General features: G+C 36.8%; 1 protein-coding gene and 1 pseudogene across 1 annotated transcript in view; both read left to right on the forward strand.

Moving 5' to 3' along the window:
• Positions 1-26,904, forward strand: part of SPINK5 (serine peptidase inhibitor Kazal type 5) — an 82,507-nt gene that overhangs the window by 34,859 nt on the left and 20,744 nt on the right. Inside the window, exons 12-23 of the mRNA XM_060171440.1 lie at positions 2,613-2,632; positions 4,660-4,708; positions 7,428-7,555; positions 10,845-10,932; positions 12,376-12,503; positions 13,129-13,195; positions 14,894-15,021; positions 17,175-17,271; positions 19,561-19,688; positions 21,614-21,680; positions 23,709-23,836; positions 24,376-24,442. Of these exons, the coding sequence (XP_060027423.1) occupies positions 2,613-2,632; positions 4,660-4,708; positions 7,428-7,555; positions 10,845-10,932; positions 12,376-12,503; positions 13,129-13,195; positions 14,894-15,021; positions 17,175-17,271; positions 19,561-19,688; positions 21,614-21,680; positions 23,709-23,836; positions 24,376-24,442 (1,095 nt within the window). The remainder of the gene's footprint in view (positions 1-2,612; positions 2,633-4,659; positions 4,709-7,427; positions 7,556-10,844; positions 10,933-12,375; positions 12,504-13,128; positions 13,196-14,893; positions 15,022-17,174; positions 17,272-19,560; positions 19,689-21,613; positions 21,681-23,708; positions 23,837-24,375; positions 24,443-26,904) is intronic.
• Positions 14,157-14,229, forward strand: LOC132537300 (U6 spliceosomal RNA; annotated as a pseudogene).

Below are 26,904 nucleotides of genomic sequence, written 5' to 3' on the forward strand. Positions count from 1 at the left end.
TGTCAATAGTGCTTGGGTGTGGGAGCACTAAAATTATGTTGGATGAAAGTATAGATGGGGGCCAGGGGGTAGCGCAGGGGTTTAAGCACACATGGTTCAAAACGTGAGGACTGGTGTAAAGATCCGGTTCAGAGGGCCCCTGCCTCCCCATCTGCAGGGGAGTCACTTCACAAGCGGTCATGCTGGCCTGCAATTGTCTATCTTTCTCTCGCCTTCTCTGCCTTCCCCTCTCTCTTTCCTGTCCAACAACACTGACAACAGTAATAATAACAAGGATAAACAACAAGGGCAACAAAAGGGGGAAAAAATGGCCTCCAGGAGCAGCGAATTCGTAGTACAGGCACTGAGCCCCAGCAAAAACCCTGGAAGGAAAAAAAAAGAAAGAAAGAAAGTAGGGATGATGACTATTTAATCATCATAACAGGATTTAATGAATGAATATAATGACTTTAACTTGCATGAACTTTGTGAACTAATCTCAACTGATACAACTTTAAGAAATTGATTATGTATTGCCACAAGTTAACGATGAAAAATTAAGGCCCAGAGAAATTAAGAAATGAAGAAAATGGTGAGATACTTGTCACTGTAATGTATAAACAAGATACGATAATTTAGCAAGTCGTTCTTTACTACTCACCAGCATTTTGTTTCAGTTTGTTTTTCTTTACCGCTATGTAAATCTTTTGGTGACAAAAAACCAAAACCTGCCACCTAGTGGTCAGTTCTCGTGCTTCCTTGGATAATACCCTACTGTAGGGGAAAAAAATGCCCCTTAAATATCTTCGCCACTTTATACTCATGGTAAACTTTATATCTGTTTCTATATAAAAAAGTATGAGAAACCCTGCAATCCTAAAGCTATATTAGTTTTTCCTTAAACATAAAATTGCCTTTCAAAAAGAAAGTTTATTTTACCTCATTTTAATTTACCCCAGTTTAAATCAGACTGAGTCTGATTTTTCTCCTGAAAGTAATTTTTCCCTGCATAGTCACAAACTTCACACATAATTTTGCACACTTTTCATAGTACATGTAAGATGACATTATATCACATATATGATCTGAAAAGAAACCAGAATATCATAGCATATGTAAATAGTCTGTAACTTTTAAAAAAAGTTTTGATTTGATAATAGAAAATCTTATGTTGACTGGAACAGATTAAAATGTTTCTATAAATTGTTTTTTCTGGGAGTCGGGCTGTAGCGCAGCAGGTTAAGCGCAGGTGGCAAAGCACAAGGACCGGCATAAGGGTCCCGGTTCGAACCCCGGCTCCCCACCTGCAGGGGAGTAGCTTAACAGGCGGTGAAGCATGTCTGCAGGTGTCTATCTTTCTCTCCTCCTCTCTGTTTTCCCCTCCTCTCTCCATTTCTCTCTGTCCTATCCAACAATGACAACAACAATAATAACTACAACAATAAAAAAAACAACAAGGGCAACAAAAGGGAATAAATAAATAAAATAAATATTAAAAAAATTGTTTTTTCTGTCTATACATGACTTCATTATAGATCCATTTATGCTATAGATCTAGTCCTCTGAACTTGGTTTATGACAGTTAGTTTACCTAAAATGGCTATGAACTTACACTCTTAGTTCATTTCCATGTCATTCTTACTTTGAGTCTATATGCCTTTTCTGAGAGTATTCATCCTCAATATATGATGATACCAATCTCTTATAGCAGTTTTATCAATCAGTTTATAACATATCACTTACTTATTCTAATTGTTTTTCATGTGTCTACTCATTTAATGCTCACAACAATTCTATGAGAAAAGTATTTTTTAGGATTCATTTGTTAGGAAGGCAACAGAGAGAGAGAGAGAAAGCGGGAGACACCAGAGAATCACTCCACTTGGGCATGTGCTGTGCTGGGATTGAAGATCAGGCCTCATCTACATGTCTTGTACTTTGTCTGCTGAGTCAACTCTGTGGTATGAAAGATTTATTCTCATTTTCTCTCAGACCCCTCTCCAACACTTACCTATTTACATATAAACACCTTTCACTGATTTGCCATAGGTTTACAATACTGTAAAGTGACAGGAGTACTACTCACACACTTATATGTGAAAGTCCAACTGCACCCAAAATTCCAGTTTCATCACAGTATTAAAATGAATCCCTTCACCCATACTTCCCATCATTCCCTTCCCCATTTATCTAGTACCTCCTATAGTTTTTTCACAGACTTGAAGAGTTGTATTTGTATTTTGCCAGTCTGTTTGACTGAGTTATTCATATCCCATACAGGAGTGAAACCCTCCCATAGTTATCTTCCAGTTTGACTTACTTACATTGGCATCTCGTGTTTCATTCACATTGTTATGAAGGGTATAAGGGCTTCATATTTTTTGGTAGCTGAGAAATATTTTGTTGAGTATTTCCCTCATTATCCAGTTATCTGTGAGGGCATTTAGATTGATTATTCTAGTTATTGTGAATAATGCAGCTGTGAACAGAATGACACAGATGGTTCAGATCTTTAACAGATTGCCATATTATTTTCCATAGAAGCTGCATCAATTTATATTCCCACCAATAATGCACAAGAGTTGCTTTTACCTCTACACTCTCATCAACACTTTCCACTCCTTTTTATATAGCTCAGTGCTCAGGATATGAGGTAATATCTCCGTAGCGTGTGAAGAATTCTTTTTCTCCACGCCCTTGTTATTACTAGCCTATTTTATGAGAACCATACTAATGTGTAAAGTGATTATCTTATTGTGGTTTTGGTTTGCATTTCCCAACTAATAAGTGAAGTTGAGTATTTTTTCATATGCCTGTTTACTAGCAATATGTCTTCTTTGGGGAGATGTTTGCTCAGATATTTTGCCCATTTTTTTGTTGTTGATATATATATGGCATGTTATCTCCAAGTCAGGTACGTAGTGTGCAAATGTTGTTTCCCAATGAGTGGGTTGACTTTTTTGAGTTTTGTTCTAGTTTTACTATTTATGATTTTGATAGAAATTACATTCAACCTGTAAATTGTTCTAGGTAATCTATTTTAATTCTCTCAGTCCATGAACTTTCTCCATTCCTTTTCTTTGGTTCTCATATTTTTTGTATATTTATATTATACAGTTTTTTGTATATAGATTTGCATCTTTTGTTAGATATAATGTTATTTTTCTGATGCAATTGCAAATGAGATACTTTTCTTAATTCCTCTTTTCTGTATTAATTGCATATAAAAGTACAAGCTTTTCTTTTCTTTCTTTTTTGTTTGTTCCTTGGGGCTTCACTCATCGAGCCAACTTTCTTTTTAGATAGAGAAGCAGGGAGAGAAGGAAAGGAACCACAATACAAAAGCTGAGTATCTTATTAGTCAAAACAGAGCATTATCCAAATGAGTTATTTCTCCTGTCCTACAATAGCTTTTTTTGTATATTGATTTTGTATCCTACCCCCACACTGTTATTTTTTTCCAGTAATTTTTGTTGTTCTTATTGTTCTGTCTTTCAGGTTTATTATATTATACTATGCCAGCAGCAAATAATGATAGTTATAATTATTTTACAATTTAGATTCCTTTGTTTGTTTGCTTTCTTATCTGATTACTCTGGCTACAACTTCCAGTAATATGTTGAATAATAGTGGTGAGCGTGTATATCATTGTTTTGTTCCTGATGATAGAGGAAAGGGCTTTAGTTTTTCACCAATGAATATATTAACTGTAATTATATAATACATGGCATTTACTATGTAAATTACTATGTTCATTTCTTCCATACCCATTTTATTGATCCCTTCAAGCACAATGCTTTATTTCAGGCTAGCCAATAGTGTATCTATTAGCCACCTCCTAAAATTGATTGTGCTTGGAGTAATCAATATTCCTCTAGTAATAAACTGATACTTGTATATGAATATATGAGTTTCCTTTTTCTGATTTCCCCTTTAAGAAAAAAATTTCCATATCATGATGGCTTCTTCCATTTTTTTGTTATTGTTGTTGAATACCCATTCCCATATAAAGATGAGAAAGAGAAGTTAAGACACTTCTTGTACTCGCTGCAGCCTGCCTTTAGTCTTTCCTTTAACCACCATGATACATTGCCTCACAAAATACAACACTTTAAAAAGAATTATTGTATGGGACTAGGTGGTAGTGAGGTAGAGCTCACATGTTACTACGACAATGGAACTAGACTCAAGACATATTTCCCCATTTGCAGACTAATGCTTCATAAGCAGTGGAGCACCGCTACATCTGTCTCTTCCTATTTCCCACTTTCCTTTCAATTTACTCTGTCTTTGTCCAAAAAAGAAAAGAAAACCAAAAGGCTGCTGGGAGCAAAATATTTATCATGCAGGTATTGAACTATAACCTGGTGGAGGGAAAAAAAAAAAAGAAAAAGTTGTAAACACAATAAAAGAATCTGTGAATGAGAAAGTCATAGTACAGTTTATTTGGCATGAAAAAGCTTAATGTGCTTACTTACTAATAAAAGGGCTTGCGCTTGAATACAATTTTATGATGAAAGGTAAATTATTATAATATGTTTTCAATAAAACAAGAAAATGCAGGTTTTAGGGGATGCTTGAGGATACTCAAAGTATTGAAGTTTCATCCTGTGAAAGACCTCCTCTATTGTATTAAGAGTAATTTTTATTTTCTCTCTCTTTTTCTCCTGTCCCTTATAGTAAACAACAAGAAAAAGCAAAAGCAAAGTTGAAAAGAGAAGCAGCAGAGGTAATTTTCCCAAGAATACTGATACTATCCTTTGACATTTTCCCCTCTACAATGGCATTCTAGGTATCTCATCAGCATAAACATTTTCCTGTTTAGTTCTTATGCCTAAAATGGACAAAGGACAATTTACTAGGAAAAAAAGTGATTAATTATAAGATTCTTGAGTAGCAATTCATTTCATAGTAATTCAAAATTTAAGACTTAAGGTATACTTACTGTATTTGGTTTTCCTTTGAGTTCCAATGTTAGGTACAGAGCATGAAAATTAGCTTTTACAATTTGTGTGTTTTAATTCACATAATTCATCCTTCTATTATTTCATGTTCAGAGTTCAAGATCAATCATGTCAGCTCTACTTAGTAATATTCACACATTTTATTGCTAATACCTAGTAATAGCTTCAATTTACTGATTATTCTAATCAACTGAACCTGCTTTTGATTTTCTTTTATTTTTTGCCACCAGGATTATTGCTGGAGCTCAGTACCTGCATAAGAGTTCCATAGTTCCCATGGCCACCTTTTCCCTTCATTTTTATTGATAGCAGGGGAGAGAGAGAGAGAGAGAGAGAGAGAGAGAGAGAGAGAGATTTACTGATTTCACAATCAGTAAAGCAAATCTATCTTTATATAGATATTTGGCTACTCTGACATAATAACCATACATAGGATTTATCTATATGTGGTATTTCCTGACAACAGCTACAAAATTGTAAATCTAATAATTATGTGGTAAAAGTTGTCACTACAAAAGTTTGCTCTTAGCTGGATTTTTGTTTTTAGTAATTCAGAACTGAAAATTTTTAATATCCCCCTCACAGACTTTATAAAATAACTCCCCCAGAACTGTCAGTTCCTCTTGGTTACACACTTGTTCTGTTCACACCACTATTTTTTATTTTAAATCTATCATTATCTTCTAGTTTGATTATGATCCATTCTTCTTTTTGTTCTTTTTATTATTATTTATTTAAGAAAGGAGACATTAACAAAATCATAGGATGGAGGGGTACAACAACACACAATTCCCGCCACCCAATCTCCATATCCCACCCCCTCCCCACTATCTTTCCCATTCTCTATCCCTCTGGGAGCATGAACCTAGGGTCTTTGTGGGTTGCAGAAGATGGAAGGTCTAGCTTCTGTAATTGCTTCCCCGCTGAACATGGGCATTGACTGGTGGATCCATACTCCCACTCTGCCTCTCTCTCTCCCTAGTAGGGTGGGTCTCTGGGGAAATGGAGCTCCAGGACGCATTGGTGGGGTCTTCAGTCCAGGGTTGTCACTGGGACTTAGTTCTGGCACTAAGAATCCACTACTCCTGGCAGTCATTTTTTTTTTTTCCATTTTATTGGATAGGACAGTGAGAAATTGAGAGGGGGTGGAGACAGAGAGAAAAAGAGAAAGAGACCTGTTTTGCCACTTGTGATGCTTGTATGCAGGTTGGGAGCCAGGGGTTTGAACTGGATACTTGCACTTTGTATTACCTGTGCTTAACAGGTGTGCCACTGACTGGCCCTGTCTTCTCACCTTTTAAAGTTAAGTTTATCTGAGAGAGAGAGAGAGAGAGAGAGAGAGAGAGAGAGAGAGAGAGAGGATATCCAGAGCACTGCTCAGCTGTAGTTCATTGTAGTGGATTCAACTGGGAACCTCAGAGCCTCAAGCATTAAAGTCTTTTGCAGAATCAGCTATTGATCATTTGGACTTCATTTGGAATATGAAGAGTTTAGACAATTCTCATACAACTTAATTTTTTTATTACCTTTATTTATTGGAGACATCCATCAATGAAAAGGAAAGGGGGAGGTAGAGAGGGAGATAAACAAGAGATACACCTGTAGCACTGCTTCACCACTGGCATAGCTTTTCCCCCACAGGTGGAGCCAGAGGGCTTGAATCTGAGTCTTTCTGGATTATAAAATGTGCCCTCAACCAGGTGCACCAACATCTGGCCTTCTCATTCAACTTTTCACATTTATGATTTTTTAAATAATTTTAGTTTTTATTCACATTTTATCTTTTTATTATTAGTGATTTAACAATAATTGATAAGATTGTGGGATAAGAAGGGTACAATTCCATACAATTCCCACCACCATAGAGTAATATTCCCTCCCCTCCCTAGTCTTTATCTCTCTGGGAGTATGGAACAAAGATCTCTATGGGGTGTAGAAGGTGTGAGGTCTGGCTTCTATAATTGTTTCTCCACTAGAAATGGACATTGACAGGTTGATCCATACTCCCAGCTTGTTTTTATCTTTTCCAACTGGGGTAGGGCTCTCGGGAGATTATATTCATATTGACCCTTAAATCCATAAAACTTTCACCTATTAATGAGATGAACCCATACATCCTTTTCTTTTTGGCTTATCTCACTTAACATGATTCTGTCCAGGACAAAATACTCTTCACCTTTTTTTTTCGTGGTTTTTATAGACTGATGTGCAACACAAGCATGTGTATTTTGTTTTGGTTTCTACATTTTGTCAGCTTTCTGCACCTAGATCATAAGTGGTCTCAGTAGAATGATAATGATAAATATTTCTAGATTCATCACATTACCAGGGCATTCCAAGTTTATGTTGGAAGTTGCATTAATTTACTGATTATTCCTACATTTAGACACTTTTTCTTACTATATGTTACTTATTCTTCATGATAAACAAAGATTCCAAACAAATTGAAAACTGCTCTGAGAAAATGTTTTCTGCGTTTTCCAGGAACTCTGCAGTGAATTTCGGAGCCAAGTGAGGAATGGAATGCTCATATGCACCAGGGAGAATGACCCTGTCCGTGGCCCCGATGGCAAAATGCATGGAAACAAGTGTTCCATGTGTGCCAGTGTGTTGTGAGTATCTTCCCTGACCTCCCATTGAACGCCTTCACCATTGATTGTCACTGTTTCGGTTTGTTTATTCTCCTCCTCTCTGTTTCATTGGACTCAGGGTTTCACCATTTCAGTGTCATGGGATGCAGACAATGAGATGGAGACAATGAGATGGAGGGAGAGATAGAAAGACACCACAACACTGAAGCTTTCCCCAGTGCAGTGGTGCTCTGGCTTAAACATGGGCTGTGCATGGCAAACTAGATTGTTTCTCTGTGACCCTAATTTTCTTCAGAAGCTGAGTGACACATGAGTTTCTCCTTTTTAGACTTCAAATTCCCTACAGAGTCTCAAGCTAAAATAAAGAATGAGAAAAAGAGGATCCCAGTTCAAGTCCCCGGCTCCCCACCTGCAGGGGATTCACTTCACAAGCGGGGAAGCAGGTCTGCAGGTGTCTATCTTTCTCTCCCCCTCTCTGTCTTCCCCTCCTCTCTCCATTGCTCTCTAGCCTATTCAACAACGATGAAATTAACAACAATAAGAACTACAACAACAATAAAAAAGGGCAACAAAAAAGGAAATAAATAAATAAATATTTTTTAAAAAGAATGAAAAAATAAATATCCATTGGAAAATGTTCAAAGTTACAGTTGCCTTTCAAATTTTAAGCTTAAATCAAATCTTAAATATTGCCATATATTCAATAATCCCTGAAAAGAGAAATTGTTGGTGAAAGCCTGTTGAATAAACAGTGGTCTGAAATTCAAAAGAACAAAATCAGGGTTTTATCTCTCAACTGCAGATAGACTAATGCTGTGGTATTGGCTAGATGAGATGTGATATGATAAATGCTAAGAATCTTTCTAGTTTTAATGCGTTCCATGTAAGTAGAAAATAAGAAGACTGTCAGGATTTTGTGATCGTGATGAAGTTCAAAAACAATAGTTATTGCTCATTGGCAGTTAAGGAATTGTGCATGTGTGACAAATAATGAGGTTTTTTTTTTAAAAAAAATCCTATCAGCAATTATTCCTGAAAGCTTTTATGAATTTTCCTTCCAAATAAATTCAGAAGCTGAAACCCTGAATTAAGTTTTCAACCTGCTTCCTAGTTACACAATTAGGAGAAAATTTTAATGTTATTTTATTTCTTACTAAGTTTACACATAGTTTTTTTTTTTTAGATTTATTTCTTTATTTTTATTTTTTGGTGTTTTTTTTTGGTCTTTATTTATTTATTTTTAAAATTTTTTATTTATAAAAAGGAAACACTGACAAAAACCATAGGATAAGAGGGGTACAACTCCACACAATTCCCACTACCAGAACTCTGTATCCCCTCCATATCCTTCTTCCTATTCTTTATCCCTCTGTGAGTATGGACCCAGGGTCATTATAGGGTGCAGAAGTTGGAAGGTCTGGCTTCTGTAATTGCTTTACACTTAGAAGTATGAGATTCAGTAACTTTTAGTACATTTACAAGGTTGTAAAACTGTCACCACTAGTTCCAGAACATTTCATCACTCTTCAAACACACTATTCCCATTAACAGTCACTTCCCATATTTTCTCCCCTATCTGATATGCCCTGATTTATGCATTTGCCTAGTCTGGATATTTAAAATAAATGTAAGCATATAATATACCAAGTCTCCCCCACCCCCCACACACAACTTAACTGTTGACTTTTCTTTCATTTGAATCACACCAAAGCCTGAATTAAAAAAATATATTAGTGATTTAATAATGATTAACAAGATTGTAAGTTAACAGGGGTACAATTCCACACAATTCCCAACATCAGCTTTCTGTGTCTCATTCCCTCCCATTGGAAGCTTCCCTGATCTTTAATCTATCTGGGAGTGTGGACCAAAATTCCTTATGGGATGCAGAAGGTGGAAGATCTGGCTTCTTTAATTGCTTCTCAGCTGGACATGAGTATTGACAGGTTAATCCATGCCCCCAGCCTGTTTCTCTCTTTTCCTAGTGGGATAGGGCTCTGGGGAGGTGGGGTTTTGGGAGGCTGTCTGTCCAAGGAGGTCAGGAGGACACCATGGTAGCACCTGCAACTTGGTAAAATCCTGAATTTTTACATGACTATTAATTCTAATATTTGGGGGCCAGGTCATGGTGCACTTGGTTAAGTGCACATGTTGCCATGCACAAGGACCCAGGTTCTAGGTCTCAGCTACCATCTTATATCTGCAGGGGAAAGCTTTGCAAGGTGAAGCAGTGTTGCAGATGTCTTTCTCTCTCCCTCTCTATCTCCTCCTCCCACCTGATTCCTGCCCCTTTTAAATAAATAAATGAATAAATATATTTAATAATAAAATTTAAAATATAGGACAAATTAATTTAAAGAAAATGTTTTATTTTAACTACAGGCATAGTACTTCTTGAGTTCATCATTAACATGGTAGATATTTAGACAGAGAGCATGTTTACAATTAAGAAATTAATACAGTTGCATCATTTTTCAGACCATTGATTGAAGTCACTGTCATATAAGAAAGTAATTATACAAAGGTCATATACTGATAAAAAATTGAAGTAAAGTTATTTTAGTTTTTTAATTTTTTAAAATATTTATTTTTTCCCTTTTGTTGCCCTTGTTGTTTAACATTGTTGTGGTTATTTGCTAGGGAATTATGCAAACATTACATCTGCCAAGCTGTCCCCTCAGGCTTTGCCACTTCCCACGATATTCTCACAGTGCCTTTTTCAACCAATCCTGTCCCGACACGTCACTCCTGGTTGTTACCCTATAAAGCCCTTCTTCTTCCTCCCCTCATCTCTCTTACCCGCCTTCACTTAGGTGATTAGACACAAGGGAGGGTGGTCCAAGAGGCTGCCATTTTTGCTACCTCCAGGTGGCCCGAACCACTGCACTCTCACCCAACTCTGAGGTGCCCGTGTGAATAAAGATTTGTGTTCCCTCTTCATTTCGGATCTCCTCTCTCTCTTCTCTGTGGCACAGCTCGACAGTTATTGATGTCACTGTTGTTGGATAGGACTGAGAGAAGACAGATAGGGGAAGAGAAGGACAGATACCTGCAGACCTGCTTCATCGCTTGTGAAGCGACTCCCCTGTAGGTGGAGAGCCAGGGGCTCAGTTATTTTAGTTTTAAAGGGGGATTATAAATTGCTGAATTTATATGAATTATATTGGGCAAAACAATAATATCTTCTGACTAGGATAAATTTGTGCTGAATACAGGGTCTGACCTTTGATCTTGAAGATTCTGACTCCATCTTTAAAAGAAAATTATGGGATTGTATTTTACTTGTATCTTCTTTTTGTTGTTGTTATAGAAAACTTGAAGAAGAAGAAAAGAAAAATAATAACAAGGTAGAAAAAGAGAAAGCAGAAGCTGCGAAAGTTAAGAGAGAAGCTGTGCAGGTAGTTGTTTAATAACATCAGAACCATGTAAATATACATGTTATTTATTCAAGATTTCCACTTGCCTCCCCTAATTCCAAAATTCTTCCTGACACAAACTGGAAAAAGGATATTTGGATTCTCATGTATAGAAGTGTCTTATCTTTCCTTTTTAATTTTTTAAAAATTATCTTTATTTATTTATTGGATAGAGATGGCCAGAAATTGAGAGGAGAAGGGGAAGATAGAGAGGGAGAGAGACAACTGTAGCCCTGCTTCACCACTCACAAAGCTACCCCCCCCCCCCCCGCAGACAGGGACTAGGGGCTGGAACCTTAGTCTCTGCACACTGCAACATGTGCACTGAACCAGGTGTGCCACTACCCAGCCCTGGGCCTTACTCTTCCTTATTCAAATACTTACTCTACATCTACTTTGGTTACTTGTACATTAGAGTGGTCAATCACCCATTACTTCACCGGCAAGGTAAAGTCTATTTACCCAAGAGGGAAGTATATACAGGCTATTATCTTATTATCTGAACACAACCCAAATAGAGGCAAATTTCATATTTATCGTCATTTCATTTTTAATATGAGTATTTAATTAAAAATATCTAGTTTATTTTTTCTTTAAAATTTTTTGTGAGAATTAAATGAACAAAATCACTGAGCTTTGCATTTACACTTAAAACTATCTCACATGATAATTGATGGTGATGACTATAGCAACTTTGGAAATGCTTATTAATTAATTAGTTGCTACTATACACCATATATTGTATCAGTTTTGTATTTGGTCTTTGTATTGAACACTATTCATTCAAAGCATGTATTGCTATTTCAATGAAGAGAACTCAGAGGCTCAGATAAGAAGTTAGGACTAACTGTGTGTGTGTGTGTGTATTTGCTTGTGTGCATACATATGAATATATACATACACACATATATATTTCTGATAGATAATCTTTGAGAGCTAACAATTGTATAATTCTGGCTCTAAAGTCAGTATTTAATGATGCAAAGTAAGTCTAAACTAGTGCCTTAACCACTCCTGCAATGTCCCTTATGCCATGTAAGGTAATATAGTTACATGTTCTGTGTGTGAAAATTTGGACAAGTTTGTGGGTGTATGAGAAAGCTCTTATTCTGCCTATCACTAATTTATTTTAAAAAATAAAAAGAAAGAAAGGAACAGTAAATTCTTCTTCATATCTCTCAAAGTTCCTTGTCCAAAACAGTATTCAAATTAAAAATTCTCTTGTGAGGCAAGAAATAGCAATATATCTCAAATTATATTGTCAGCCAGTTCTCTGAAAGTATTTTGGCTGGTATGAACCATCTGCATCACTGTTTCAGTGTATCCATTATGTTTAGGGCCATGATATTCTAGTTTCCAGAAGAGTGATGTAGGAGGAATTTGGTATTTAATAATATGATTCTTAAAATCTCCCTTATTTGGAAGGAGCTTTGTAGTGAATACCGCAAATATGTGAGGAATGGCCGACTTCCCTGTACCAGAGAGAATGACCCCATCAGGGGCCCAGATGGAAAAATGCATGGCAATACCTGTTCCATGTGTGAAGCCTTCTTGTGAGTAGACCCGTAGTCAGTGCTACTTATAGTGCAGAAGATTATCTGGGATGGGTGAGAGAGGCAATATTGAAAGTTTCTTCCAGTGTATTGATTAAAAAATAAAAAAGGTCATGTTCACATTGGGTCCTAGTATTGATCGTTTTAAAGGTAATATTCTTAGCACATTTCATCATTTCATATAGTGTTCTCAATGATCTGCTGGAAGGTGAATCACTATCAAGGGAAGACAGTGTGATGGGAGTAAATTTTCCTCAGTTGTTAATGGCACACAAAGACTGGGATTTCTGTCAAAAACTGAAACCAGTTGAAAATTTGTTAGCATTGGAACAGTGTTTCTAAGTATCATAGTTGTTAGGGTGGGGGGAGGACTATATCTTTATTTTTTAAATAAATAAATTAATAATAATAATAATAATAATTTACTTAGTATTTTGCTGTGGCACATGTTTTTATTCTTCCAACAGCATTAAAAAAAAGCAATATGAAAAAATGTGCAAATACTTATCTACTCCTGAGCTAAGATGATTTAAGTCTAGAAGCAATGGAATATATATATATATATATATATATATATATATATTCAGAATACTAGGAATGATTCTCTCTCTATTCCCTCTTACAGCCAGCAAGAAGAAAGAGAAAAAAAAGAGGCTGAATCCGGAGCAAAAGCTAAAAGAGAAGCTGAAAAGGTAATTATATTGAAAAGCTCAGACCATTGTGAAAGATATGGTTTATAGTACCTCTGTAAAAGTAATCCATGTCTTTACTGAAGACCTAGGTGAGAGAACTCAAAGTTCATGTAGCCCAGGAGATGTCAAACCTTATTTAAAAAAAAAATTTTTGCATAGCTATGAAAAAGAAACCTACTAACAGCACTTCTAAGTATCTGAGATCTGCAAGGGATATATTCTATCTACTGGGATACATCCTGAACAACAATTTATTTTTTCTTAAAAGGGGCTGGAAAGATAACATAATCATTATGCAAAAGACTTTCATGCCTGAGACTCTGAAGTCCCAGGTTCAAATCCCAGTACCACTATGAGCCAGAGTTTATCAATACTATGTTCACTTCTCCCTCTCCCTCTCCCTCTCCCTCTCCCTCTCCCTCTCCCTCTCCCTCTCCCTCTCCCTCTCCCTCTCCCTCTCCCTCTCCCTCTCCCTCTGTCTCCATCTATATATATTTCCCTCTTTCTCGAACCCGGATCCTTACACTGGTCCTTGTGCTTTGCGTCACGTGCACTTAACCCGCTGCGCTACCACCGACTCCCATCATTTTCATTTATAGATGATACAGCTTGATTCAGAGAGGCAATACCCCTCATACTAGATCTGTTGGTGGCAGACTGAACTGCCAACATGATACAGATATATATACATGCTAATGCTTAATTGAGCATGCTTAAAACACATCATTAGATTCTGTAGGGAAGCAGAAGGATCTACAATGAGAAATGCCATCAATGATTGGGATAGAATGAGTGAAGTATTGGGAATTTTAGCACTTACAGGAGGACATAGAGTAGTATGGGAGAAGAACAAAAAGCTTTCTCCAAAAGTCCTTTATTCTCCTGTGGAAGAATAAAAATAAAAAATCTCCAGCTCTTCTGAGAAAAGTAAAATACTTTCTCGTTTGATTAAGAGTTTTAAATGTTCTCATCATTGGCAGCATATATACTAAAATTGGAACGATACAGAGAAGATTAGCATGGCCCCTGTACAAATTACTTTGTGGAAGGTGTCACATAAAGGGAATTGAAATATAGCATAGGTGGATAAAATATAAAAACTTTACATTTCTGGGGGTTGGATGGTTTTGCACCTACTTGAGCACACATGTTACAAAGTGCAAGGACCTGGGTTTGAGTCCCCAGTCCCCACCTGCCCCGGGAAAGCTATTCAAGTGCTGAAGCAGTGTTGCAGGTGTCTCTCTGTCTCTCTCCTCTTTTTCACCCTCTTCCTTCTCAATTTATGGCTACCTTCAATAAATAAATAAAGATAATAAAAAATTAAACTTTAAAGTTCTGTCCAAAACCAAACCTGTTTTTTATTATTATTCTGTGGCATGTATACTACAAGTTGGACAATAAAATTCCAAATGAGCCCTACAGCTAGTCCTCAGAGAATTCCATTTGTAAGAGTCTTGCTTGTATATGATCTTAGTTTCTATATGGATTTAAGGATTGGTATCTCAAGGGAAAAGAAACAGAAACTTCTTTATAAGTGCTACGTGCTCAGTAGGAATTGAGCAAAGGAGAAAACAAAAACAAACAACAACAAAAACCTTTTAGTGTGTTTTCTCTTGTTTTCAAGAAATACCTAGTAGAAATCCAACCAATTAGCTTCCAAGAAAAGACACAGGTTCATTTGCTTTCTCTTCACTTTAGGACACATGCAATGAGTTTCGGAGCCTTTTGCAAAACGGGAATCTTTTCTGCACACGAGAAAATGACCCTGTACGTGGTCCAGATGGCAAGACTCATGGCAACAAGTGTGCCATGTGCAAAGCAGTCTTGTGAGTGCACAAATGAAGCCCCACTGGGAGTTGGTTGAGTTGGGGATGCAAAGAACTGGAACAGCAACACACATTGTGTTTATAAGCAACAAGTGTTTGTCTTTAAAGCAGCTTTAGGTGAACACTGTTTCAAAAAGGTCAGGATTCATTGTTCTAGAAACAAACATTATATGACTAGGCTATCATATTCTCTTTTAGTTTGGGTGTAAAACCTAACAGTAGACTGTCACATCGTTGTTGAAAAAACTATAAATTCCTCCTTGGAAGATGACTCCTTTCTCTGAATTGATTTTGGAATAATTGTAAGAAATCAAACAGATTTTATTATTGATCAGTCTTTTTTTAAGTGTTACATTTTTTGAAAAATGAAGTTATTTCTTTATACAAAACATAGAAACACCTTCAACATTTAAATGATTTGTAAGCCATTTATTGAACATCTACAGTGTATGGTTTCTATGATTACATAAAGCTGAATGAGATGGTCTTCTTGGATTTCATATAGTCCAATGGGGAGCAAACATGAGCATAAATAAAAAAATATGGAGGAGAAACTGCTAAATTTAAGATGATATATTAAGTGTTTATGGTACTTAAAGGGAAGAGAATGAATAGAAACTTTTATGGTAGATAAAATTAACCCTTGTAATTTTGGTAAAACATGTGCAGGATAAGAACAGTATGAAGGGATCTTGTAAACTGCTGTTAATAATAAATTTTAAAAAGTCTTAAAAAAGAAAGAATGCATGAAAGGGAAAGAGAATATCTTAGGTGAGGATCTAAAATTAAGAAAATTATATGTACTATAAAGAACAAGTTATTTAGTTAAGCTAATTTAGGTGTTTGTTAATTATGAATTTATCCACATTACCAGCTTTGCATGCCAAATCAAATATTTTGAAATTCTTTTTTATATACAATGTTTTATTTTATTTTTGTCATTTTTATTGGAGAGTTAGTAGTTTAGAGTTTAGTTGTTGACACATGGGTAGAATTTTTTTTTATTAATTGTACATACAGTGCAGTGCTGCTATCATTTCCCAGCTAGGAAAGTGAATAATATAAATATAGTTCTTTTGAGAATATTTGTATATCAACAGTAAAAAAGGAGAAGAAAGAGACTAAATTTACATAGCTTGTGACAAAGGTAGGGACTTATAATGTGCCGATAAGTAATTAGAACAAGGCAAATCAGATAGAAGGTGAATAACATGGAAGATACTATGAAGTTGAAATCAATGTTATGTAGCTGAAGGAGAGAAAACAGTAAGGGATGATGCCATCTTTTTGTTCTTTTTGAAAGACAGACAACTCAACAACAAGAACATATCTGATAGGAAAGAATTCTTTTTTTTAATTTTTTAAAAATTATTTATTTATTTATTTATTTATTTATTTATTTAAGAAAGGATTAATTAACAAAACCATAGGGTAGGAGGGGTACAACTCCACACAATTCCCACCACCGAATATCCATATCCCACCCCCTCCCCTGATAGCTTTCCCATTCTCTATCCCTCTGGGAGCATGGACTCAGGGTCATTGTGGGTTGCAGAAGGTAGAAGGTCTGGCTTCTGTAATTGCTTCCCCGCTGAACATGGGTGTTGACTGGTCAGTCCATACTCCCAGTCTGCCTCTCTCCTTCCCTAGTAGGGTGTGTCTCTGGGGAAGTGGAGCTCCAGGACACATTGGTGGGGTCTTCAGTCCAGGGAAGCCTGGCCGGCAGATAGGAAAGAATTCTTTTGACATCTTTCTTCACTTAATAGTTTGGGCCCCTTTGTAAAAAAAAAAAATTAGATATCCATAGGTGTGGGGATCTTTTGACATCTTGAATATGAGATATTTGAGGAAAAATCCAGCTGAGATTCACAATGAGAATTTATAAAGTGCTCAGTAATAGTTCACTGGGTTCACTTGCAGTTATGCAGATGTTAGTTTTCTTCTACTGTTACAGAGCCCTGTCAGGCAAAAGATTCTATATAATTCAACAGTTTGTTTTTGCAAGTAAAGGGTCTATAGCAAAGTAGATGTTCAATAAATGTTGGCAAACTCTATGCAAATCTAATTTAGACAGATATAGAGAAACTTAGAGGGACATACACTCTACTTTCTATAATCTACTACTTCCTCACTTTCCACTTTCTAATTTCCAGCCAGAAAGAAGATGAAGAAAGAAAGAGAAAAGAAGCGGATAGTCAGAGAAATACTGGAGCGCATGGTTCCAGTGGTAGTGGAGGAGGGAAAGCTCAGGTGAGCACACATTCTGATTTCCACTGCTAGAGCCGGCTCACCTTTCTGACAGTGCATCTGTGGCTTCGTGGTAATAGCTACCACGTTGCATAGTGCCTGGGAAGGGATCGGGGCAGTAGCCTACACAGTACTAAGTGCAAGGATCCTGTTTAGAGTTCAAGCTTCTGCTCTCCACCTGCAGAGGAAGATGCTTCATGAGCTCTGAAGAAGGTCTGCAGGAGTCTTTTGTTCTCACTATCTCCCCTCCTCTCCTAACTTCTCTCTGTCCTATCCAACAACATGAAAAAAAAAAAAAAAAGCCTGTCAGCAGTGGATTTGTAAGTGTAGGCACTGAGCCCCAGTGATAACCCTGGAGGTAAAAACAAACAAGTGCCTGGGAAGACTACAGGTGTTTCCCCCTTTAGACTGTAAAGAGTCAACTTTTTTTTTTTTTTTTTGGTCTCACTGGTAAGATATGGTATTTCACTTCTTTACTCCTGAAAATATTTAACTTGATGCATTGCATTGTCAAGGCTGGAGACACAGGATGCCCAACAGATTACTCAGACAGCCTAAAGAGTTCTGTGTCTGAGAACCAGGAGGTGTCCTTTCACTGACCCACAGCACCACACTAGAAGTGAAAGTAGGCCAGCAAAAAGGCACTCCTTTCAGGCCCAGGGTCCTTTAAGGTTTGGACAGGAAGCTGGACACACAATGGGGTAAATGATTAAAGATAAAGATATTGCCTAGGTAGTAAATATTTCATTGGACATTTTATGGTGCCTCCTTTAAATCTTTCTGCTTACTTGCTGAGCTTAAGTCTAAGTTTAATCACAGCAGACTATTGAGCACTTTTACTTTGAGGTATACAGTTTCCTCTAACTTATGGATTCATGGACCCTGTCCCCTAGGCCCTGGTCTCTCTCCGGGGTCTGTAATCTTAAAATCTTGTTAATAACAGTGCAAATCACTAATAAAACGTTAAAAGTTAATAAATACGTATATTTAAAAAAAACATAGGGTGTAATAACTGAATTTAAAGATAGTAGATTACACTCAGCACACAAATGGCTTGTACTTAGCAGTAACTATGGAAACCCTCTTCCATATCAAAGGTTAAGACATTAAATGCCCAAGAGCTTTGATTACCCTCAGACTGTGGTCTGTTAACCCAGCTAAGCTAGAGGAATATCCAGATAGCTTACTGGAAACAGAGACTTACAGGTACTGATTGAGATACATCTAATATCAATGTTCCCCAGTATTGGTGAAGTTATCCCAGTCCCTTGACCTCTCTTTGTAATAATGGAATCACTTTCTGAGTTTTGTTTTTTTATTGATTCAAGGCAACATAATAGAGCGAAAGTTAAGTTTGGGAGTCCAATCATTTGTATATCCTGCGCTATACTTAGGACTTGTAAAATCACTGAATAAATTACTTCATCTCATGAACTCCAGTTCTCATGTTTAACAGTACTTTTTATAGGGATAGAGTAAATTAATTTAGTAATATTTCCTAAGACATTTTAAGTGTAAGTATTACAATATTATGTACATAGCTGCTCCTTGGGTATGTGAACACAATTTCATAAGAGTACAACCATTTTAGATCTCTTCTTAGGACCTTAGAATATAAAGACCATCTCTTGACTTTCAGGTTTGACACAGGCCTAAGCCTTTGATAAATTTTATCCTTCCTGATTGTCCACCATTACTTTTTTTTGGAAGCTGAGTTCTCACTCTCAAATGATATACATCACTTTAAGACTCCATTCTCTCTCTTTTTTGTACTTTGTTTCAGCCTATAGACCATGTCATTTTATACATTAATGCCTTTACTTTTAGTATATCTTCCTCCCTTCTATAAAGAACAGAAGTCACTTCTTTTTTTCTATGAAAGAACAAATATCATTGCTATATTAGATATTGTGGTTAATAATGTCTCTGTTCTAACTATTCAACTCTGTCATTGTGCAAAATGGTTATAAAATATCTAAATGGATAAATAAAGATGTGTTTAAAGTTATATATAAGACCAGTTTTTTTTGCATTAGCAGTATAGTCATTTAGTTTGTCTTGATCTATGCTATTAAATCCCAGATAATTTTATGTATCCCTTGTGTGGAAACTTAGAAGCAACATTACTAGCCATCTAGCAGCTGAACTCAGCCCCTCTTTCTCTAGATAAAAAGGCTAGCTGTTATATCCCTTGTAAAAGGAGCTAGATAGGAAATCTTCTTACTCGAACACACTTAAGAACAATACAATAAGCATAGTGATTAAGAAAGTTTGCTTCTGTATCCCTTTCAGGATCAATGTGCTGAGTTTCGGGACCATATGGACAATGGAAAACTCAGCTGTACTAAGGAGAGTGATCCTGTACGTGATGCAGATGGAAAATCCTACAGCAATAAGTGCACTATGTGCAAAGACATTCTGTAAGTACTTCTTTCACCAGACAGATCTAAAAGATAGCCACCTGTTTTTCCTGAATTTATTACTGATGTATATTTGTTCCATCCAAGAAAATTATTCTTTTTGCCCATATCAATTCTTTATCTCCTCGCACATCCACTACAGAACAACGTGCCTTAGTAAGAACAGCTAATCTTTAATGTCGTGAACAGTGGAGTAGCACTTCAGGTGTTTCTCTTTCTCTCCCTCCTTTCTTTTCTTCTCTCTTTCTCAGTCTGACAAAATACATCAATAAAAGTCATTGTGTATATCACAATGCCTCTAATCACTACATTTAATTGCTGTATATCAATAAACATTTGCTACTATTTCATAAATGGAAAAATATATCCTTTAATTTTATTCTTTAAAAAAACTTGTGATAATTAGGCCACATGAGAAAATTCTAATTATTCCAAATGCTTCATTTTACAGATATTATTTTTAATTTTTTATAATTTATATAATTTTTATTTATAAAGTGGTAAGAAGTAAGAGGTATGGTAAGAGGGGTACAAGTCCCACCACCAGGATTCTGTATCCCATCCTCTCCCTTGAAGAATAGCTTTCCTATTCTTTATCCCTCTGGGAATATGGACCCAGGATCATTATGGGGTACAGAAGGTGGAAGGTCTGGCACTGTAATTGCTTCTCTGATGAACATGGGTGTTGGCAGGTCGATCCATACTCCCAGCCTGTCTCTCTCTTTCCCTAGTGGGCCAGGGGTTTGGGGAGGTGCGGCTCCAGGACATACTGGTGGGGTGGTCTTCCCAGGGAAGTCAGGTTGGCATCATGGTCGCAACAGATAGGATTTTTCCCCCACCAGGGTTACTGCTGGGGCCAGGTGTCAGCACTAGGCATCTACCACTCCTACCAGCCATTTTTCCCTTTTCTATTTGATTTGAGAGGAAAACGAAATTGAAAGGAAGAGAAAAAGATAGACACCTGCTTCACCACTCGTAAAACATCCTTCTTGCAAGTGGGAAATAGGGGCTCAAACTTGTGTAAACATGGTAATGTCTGCACTCAATCAAGTATGCCACTGTCCCCCCTTACCCAAAATTATTTTAATTTAGAGTAGAAGTAGGCTTCAGAGATAAAACTTGAACCAGTTCATCTGAATGGCAGACTAGTGCATGCCATGTGTTCTTAAAATGATTTAATAAAAGGAGATTGTCTGAGTGGTTTGGTGCTAAGATTTAAACATCAGCAGGTTATTTCAATTCCTGTTCATATTTTCTGACAGTTTATTTCAAGTTCCTAGACATCAGCTTTATAATATTTATAATGAGGGTAGTGGCAACAATAATAATAGTATCCACACAGTGTTTCTTTTGACTATTCAGTGAGTAGAACTCCTGTAGAGCTCTTAGCCTGGCTCAAAATAGACACACAGTAGATAATAATTCGCTCTATTAACACTGTTATGAGTGGTCAATAATGATAGATATCATTTCTAGCTGAAATAATAATGATTGATGTTATGATATTTCATACTGTTCCATGTTGCCATTTTGTACAGAGATAGCTCCTTGTGACTATTTCTTTCCATATCACATATTAATAGATAACTTTGAGAAAGAACTAATGATCTCATATGGAGAAAAAAATTAGGATAAGCTTTGCTAATGCAATCAGTATATATCATCTGCATTATAATTACTTACTTGAAGCATTTAACAGACCATGGCACAAATAGAATACTTGTAATGTTTGTAATATTTGTAATGTTTGGAAACAATTTAGTTGACAATAAGTGATTTTTACTATCTGCTTTGTAATAGGCAGTCTATGTGGACTGCTACTTTTCAGGTGAACAAAATAAAGTTTGGTCATTATGGAATTATTGGATTTTTCCTTCTAGACCTAAATATGTGGTAACAAGATGACTTGACTTTTTCTCTTTCAGACAAAGAGAAGCAGAGGAAAAAGAAAAACATTCTGGCAATAGATCAAATGGGACCTCATCAGGAAAGGTGAGTTGTTAACTAGGTCTGGGGCAGAATCTTCTTTCTGTAAGTTTACACTAGACTATCAAAAATATAGAAAGAGTGTAAATTTGGTTAACTAAGACCTTGCCCTTAGAAGGTCAGATACCACCACTAATATAAGAAATCAATTATAATTTGTTCATCTAGATGAGGGATAGAGAATGTATAGCCTGTGGGTTATACAGGCCTGCAAAGTAATTTGATCTGACCCTGCCAAGGTTATGGAAGGCAGGATTCAAATCCCAATGAATCTAGAAGCATTTTTATAGCAACAGTAAGTGCTATTTTTTTTAACTTTTTATATTTTATTATTTATTTTCCCTTTTGTTGCCCTTGTTGTCTTTTTATTGTTGTTGTAGTTATCATTGTTGTTATTGATGTTGTCATTGTTAGATAGGACAGAGAGAAATGGAGAGAGGAGGGGAAGACATAGAGGGGGAGAGAAAGATAGACACCTGCAGACTTGTTTCACCGCCTGTGAAGTGACTCCCCTGCAGGTGGGGAGCTGGGTCTCCAACCCTGATACAACCCAGTCCTTGTGCTCTGCGCCACTTGCACTTAACCCGCTGCGCTACCACCCAACTCCCAAGTGCTATTTTTTTAAGTTGATAACTTGCAGTAGCCTATTCACAATGTTATAAATATGCAAATAGTCCTTGACTGACAAAAAGGTTCCCCAGTCTTGTCACAGAAATTTAATGTCAGGGGAGTCGGGTGGTAGCGCAGCGGGTTAAGCACACGTGGCACAGAGCTCAAGGACCTGTGTTAGGATCCCGGTTCGAGGCCCCAGATCCCCACCTGCAAGGGGAGTTGCTTCACAGGTGGTGAAGCAGGTCTGCAGATGTTTTTCTCTCCCCCTCTCTGTCTACCCCTCCTCTCTCTATTTCTCTCTGTCCTATCCAACGACAAGAATAACTACAACAATAAAACAACAAGGGCAACAAAAAGGAATAAATAAATAAATATTAAAAAAAAGAAATTTAACATCAGGTGGAGAATCTTTAGTCTAATGATCTACAAATTGGCTTTTTTTTTAAAATAAAATGATTTTTAATTTGTTTTCTTGCAAGAAAAAATAAAATAAAATGGCCAGACTGTCTTACAGACTATGAAAAGCATAACAGCCATTAAAGGGAAAGGAAGTGGGGGAACTAGGGAAAAAATAGTGGGGCAAAGGAACATTGGTGGCAGGTACTGTGGCTTATACCAAGCACTTTTATAAATAAGTAGTTTATTTAATGCTCTCAAATTAGCCTACTCAAATAAGTTTTTTAAAAACTGAACTTAATTCTAGGAAAAATGAAGTTCAGCCTTTGTAAGAAATAAGGTCAATAATGTCTAAAAACATTTCAGGGTCAGGTGGTGACACATCTGGTAGAGTAAACATGTTACTATGCACAAGGATTTGGGTTCAAGCCCCCAGTCCTCATCTGCAGTGGAGGAAGCTTCATTAAGGGTTGGAACAAGGTTCCAGATCTCTGTCTCCCTTTCTCTGTCAGAAAAAAAAAATTAAAAATCAATAAAAATATGCTTGCCTGGAAGAGTGGGAATCTGAGAGGACTCAGCAATAATTTTGGTGGCAAAACAAGCAAACAAAAATGGATTTATTGTCATGCATTTCTGTATTTCAAAAAGTCCTAAATCAGTCTCCCACAGTAAAAGACCAAGGTGTCAGGGGAGTTACATTCCTTTGTAGAACTTCTAAGGGAAGATCTCTGCCTTTGTTTTTGCAAACAGCTAGAAGCTACCTGCATTCCTTGGCTTTTGGTCATCTTTAAAGTCAGCAGTAGTCTATTCAATCCTTTTCATGCTATATCATTCTGACAGGTCTCTCCTGCCTCCCTCTTCCATTCATACAAACTTTGTGATTAGAATGGGTCCACCCAGATAATCCATAATAATCTCACCATTTGAAAACCCAGTGATTAATTTGTCCTTCTTGTTAGGCAACATAGTTAACATGTTCGGAGAATTAAGATCCGGAAGTCCAGTGTGATCTTTCTTTATTTTCAGGATGAATGTGATGAGTTTAGAAGTCACATGAAAAATGGTCAACTTATCTGCACCCGAGAAAGTGACCCTGTCCGAGGACCAAATGGGAAAACACATGGCAATAAATGTGCTATGTGTAAGGAAAGATTGTGAGTATTTTTCTAAGAGGGGTGTTGAGTTATTATTCTTTTTCTTTTTTTTGCCTCCAGGGTTATTGCTGAGGCTCGGTGCCTGCACTACGAATCCACTGCTCCTGGAGGCCATTTTCCCCATTTTGTTGCCCCTGTTTATACCCTTGTTGTAGTTGTTATTATTATTGTTGTCATTGCTGCTATTGTTGTTGGACAAAATAGAAAGAAATTGAGAAAGGAGGGGAGACAGAGATGGGGAGAGAAAGACAGACACCTGCAGTCCTGCTTCACCACCTGTGAAGCAACCCCTCTGCAAGTAGGGATATGGGGGCTTGAACCAGGATCCTTGCAATGGTCCTTACACTTTGCACCATGCACACTTAACCTACTGTGCTACAGTCCGACCCCCCCCCCAAGTTATTATTCTTAAAGTATAATGACTGTGTCTTACCAGTATAAGAAAATGGAGCTTTTTAAAAAAGAAAAAAAGCAGATCCTGTATTTAATAAGCATTTACTTATTTTAGCTAAAAATGTTCTTTCCATATTCTCTTCCAGGGAAAGAGAAGCAGCTGAAAAAAAGAAGAAAGAGGATGAATCAAGAATCACAGGAAACAAGAGCAATGTAATTAACATATGCTAGGCATGCAAATATATACGTTAAGATTATCTGAAGTTGGGCAGTAGTGCAGCGATTTAAGTGCAGGTGGCACAAAGCACAAGGACGGGCATAAAGATCCCAGTTCGAGCCCCTGGCTCCCCATCTGCAAGGGAATCGCTTCACAAATGGTGAAGCAAGTCTGCAGGTGTCTTATCTTTCTCTCCTCCTTTCTGTCTTCCCCTCCTCTCTCCATTTCTCTCTGTCCTATCTAACAACGATATCAATAACAACAATAAAACAACAAGGGCAACAAAAGGGAATAAATACATTTTTTAAAAAAACCTAAAAAAAAAGATTATTGGTGTATAGTTAGCTTATGCCCCAAAGATTTCTAGAACGTCTACTCTAATAGATCATTATGGATAACAATGGTAAGCAAGACAGGGCCAGATCTAGCTAAGAAATAGCATGCTATTCAGTGTTCTAAGAGCAACTCCCATGTAATTACCTACCACACAGTTGAAAGAACAGTGAAAAATGCCAGTTGTTGTTATCAAGTGAATTTATTATCTGAAATTAATAATAATAACAATAATAAGCAAATAGGCCCCAAATGTGAACAAGTATAAAAACTTTGTGGAGTGATGGATGACAAATTCTTGTCCTTTGTGCGCCCTCTTGTGTTCAATTTTGGATATTAAAAAAGAATGTTCGGTGTTTTATAACCAACCCAACACAGTATCTTCTAATCCATCAATAAAGTCCAAGTAGATAAGTAATATAGTAGAATTTACCCAGGAATATTTTTTCTTTTAGTGAAACAAATTTTTCGTTATGTCAATACTGACAAAGCAAAAAGAGATATTGAGAATAACTATGATCTATTTAAAATACATTGGATAGTCTGTTGTACATTTTGACTGATGAATGACTTTGAAAATAGACTAGCTATCTAGTCTATTCTTAAATATTAATAGTGGTCAATTTTCATTTATTAATACCTATATTAAGAATTTCAAACAGGGGCCGGGTGGTGGCGCACCTGGTTCAACGCACATCTTACAGTGCCCAAGAACCGAGGTTGAAGTCCCCGGTCCCCACGTGCCGGGGGAAAGCTTCACGAGTGGTGAAGCAGTGCTACAGGTGTCTCTCTCCCTCTCTATCAACCCCTTTCCTCTCAACTTATGGCTGTGTCTATCCATTAAATAAAGATTTAAAAAAAAAAAGAATTTCAAACAGACTAGTGAAATAGTTCACTTGGATACTGCTTTGCTATGTGCACTAACCAGGTTTGACACTGGCCTGCACCACACTGAAGGAAGCTTTGATGCTGTGGCCTCTTTCACTACCTCTCTGCCTCTCTATCTATATATTTAATAATTAAAAGAATTTCAAACGAAAATACAGTTTCTATGTTACCTGTAGAAGATATCAAAATTATTGTGTACGGAAGAGTGCTACAATCTAAGCTATACATGCAAATAAAAAAAAACAAACAAACAAGCAAAAAACAGCTTCACAAAGCACACATAACATTGTGATTCAGGATTTCTGGAAAAAATCCAATGGTGGAGGCCTTGCTGAAGCACACCTGGTTGAGTGCACTAATTACAGTTCAAGTCCCTTTCCAACACTAGAAGATGGAAGTTTCTTGAGTTGTGGCGTGGTGTTATAGATCTCTCTCTCTCCCTCCCCTCTCTCTTTGTATATCCCACTTCCCTTCAATTCCTCTTTATCTCTACACAAAATAAATAAATATATTAAATATTTTACAGGGGCTGGATGGTGGCACACCAAATTGAGCACACACATTACCATGTACAAGGACCCAGGTTCTAGCTCTAGCTCCCCATCTCTTTGTCCCTTTTCATTTTCCCTCTGTCTTATCAAATACAAGTAGTAAAAGAAAAGGATGGACATTAGGAGCAGGGGATTCATAGCCCAAACACCAAGCCCCATGGTGGCAAAATAAAATAAAACAAAGCATCTAGTGGTGGGTATTATTCCAATCTTAGAGGCATTTTTTGCTATAAAGAAGAAAACAAATTTAGTTGAGAAGAAAGTCAGAGAAATTTGCTACATACAAATAGTAGTAGAAGAGTCAGAAAAGCACACCCATCAAACAAAGGTTTTCAGGCAGCAGGTGCTACCATTATATATGTTCTGGGTATTTGACAAAGAAAGCAACTTCAGTAACTTCTAAAAATTATGTTTATGAAGCATTTAAGATCTTGACAGGGTGTGCAGTTTCAGTGAATTTTTTAAATGCTGCAATCAGAGTGGGTCTAGAGTGACTTCTTGATGTCACAATGAATGAAAGAAGGGCAGTAATTCAGGCAACTGATACTATTTTTTAAGGTAATGCTCCTATATTTCTGGTTCTTTGGACTTGAAGGAAATTCAAAATAAATCTCAGTATGTATCCAAGAACTTTAATAGAAGCCAAATCCTGTTTGACTCTATGGAGGATTCAGTTCCACTGACTT

Source organism: Erinaceus europaeus, chromosome 2 (assembly GCF_950295315.1).
Source record: "Erinaceus europaeus chromosome 2, mEriEur2.1, whole genome shotgun sequence".
NCBI lineage: Eukaryota > Metazoa > Chordata > Mammalia > Eulipotyphla > Erinaceidae > Erinaceus > Erinaceus europaeus.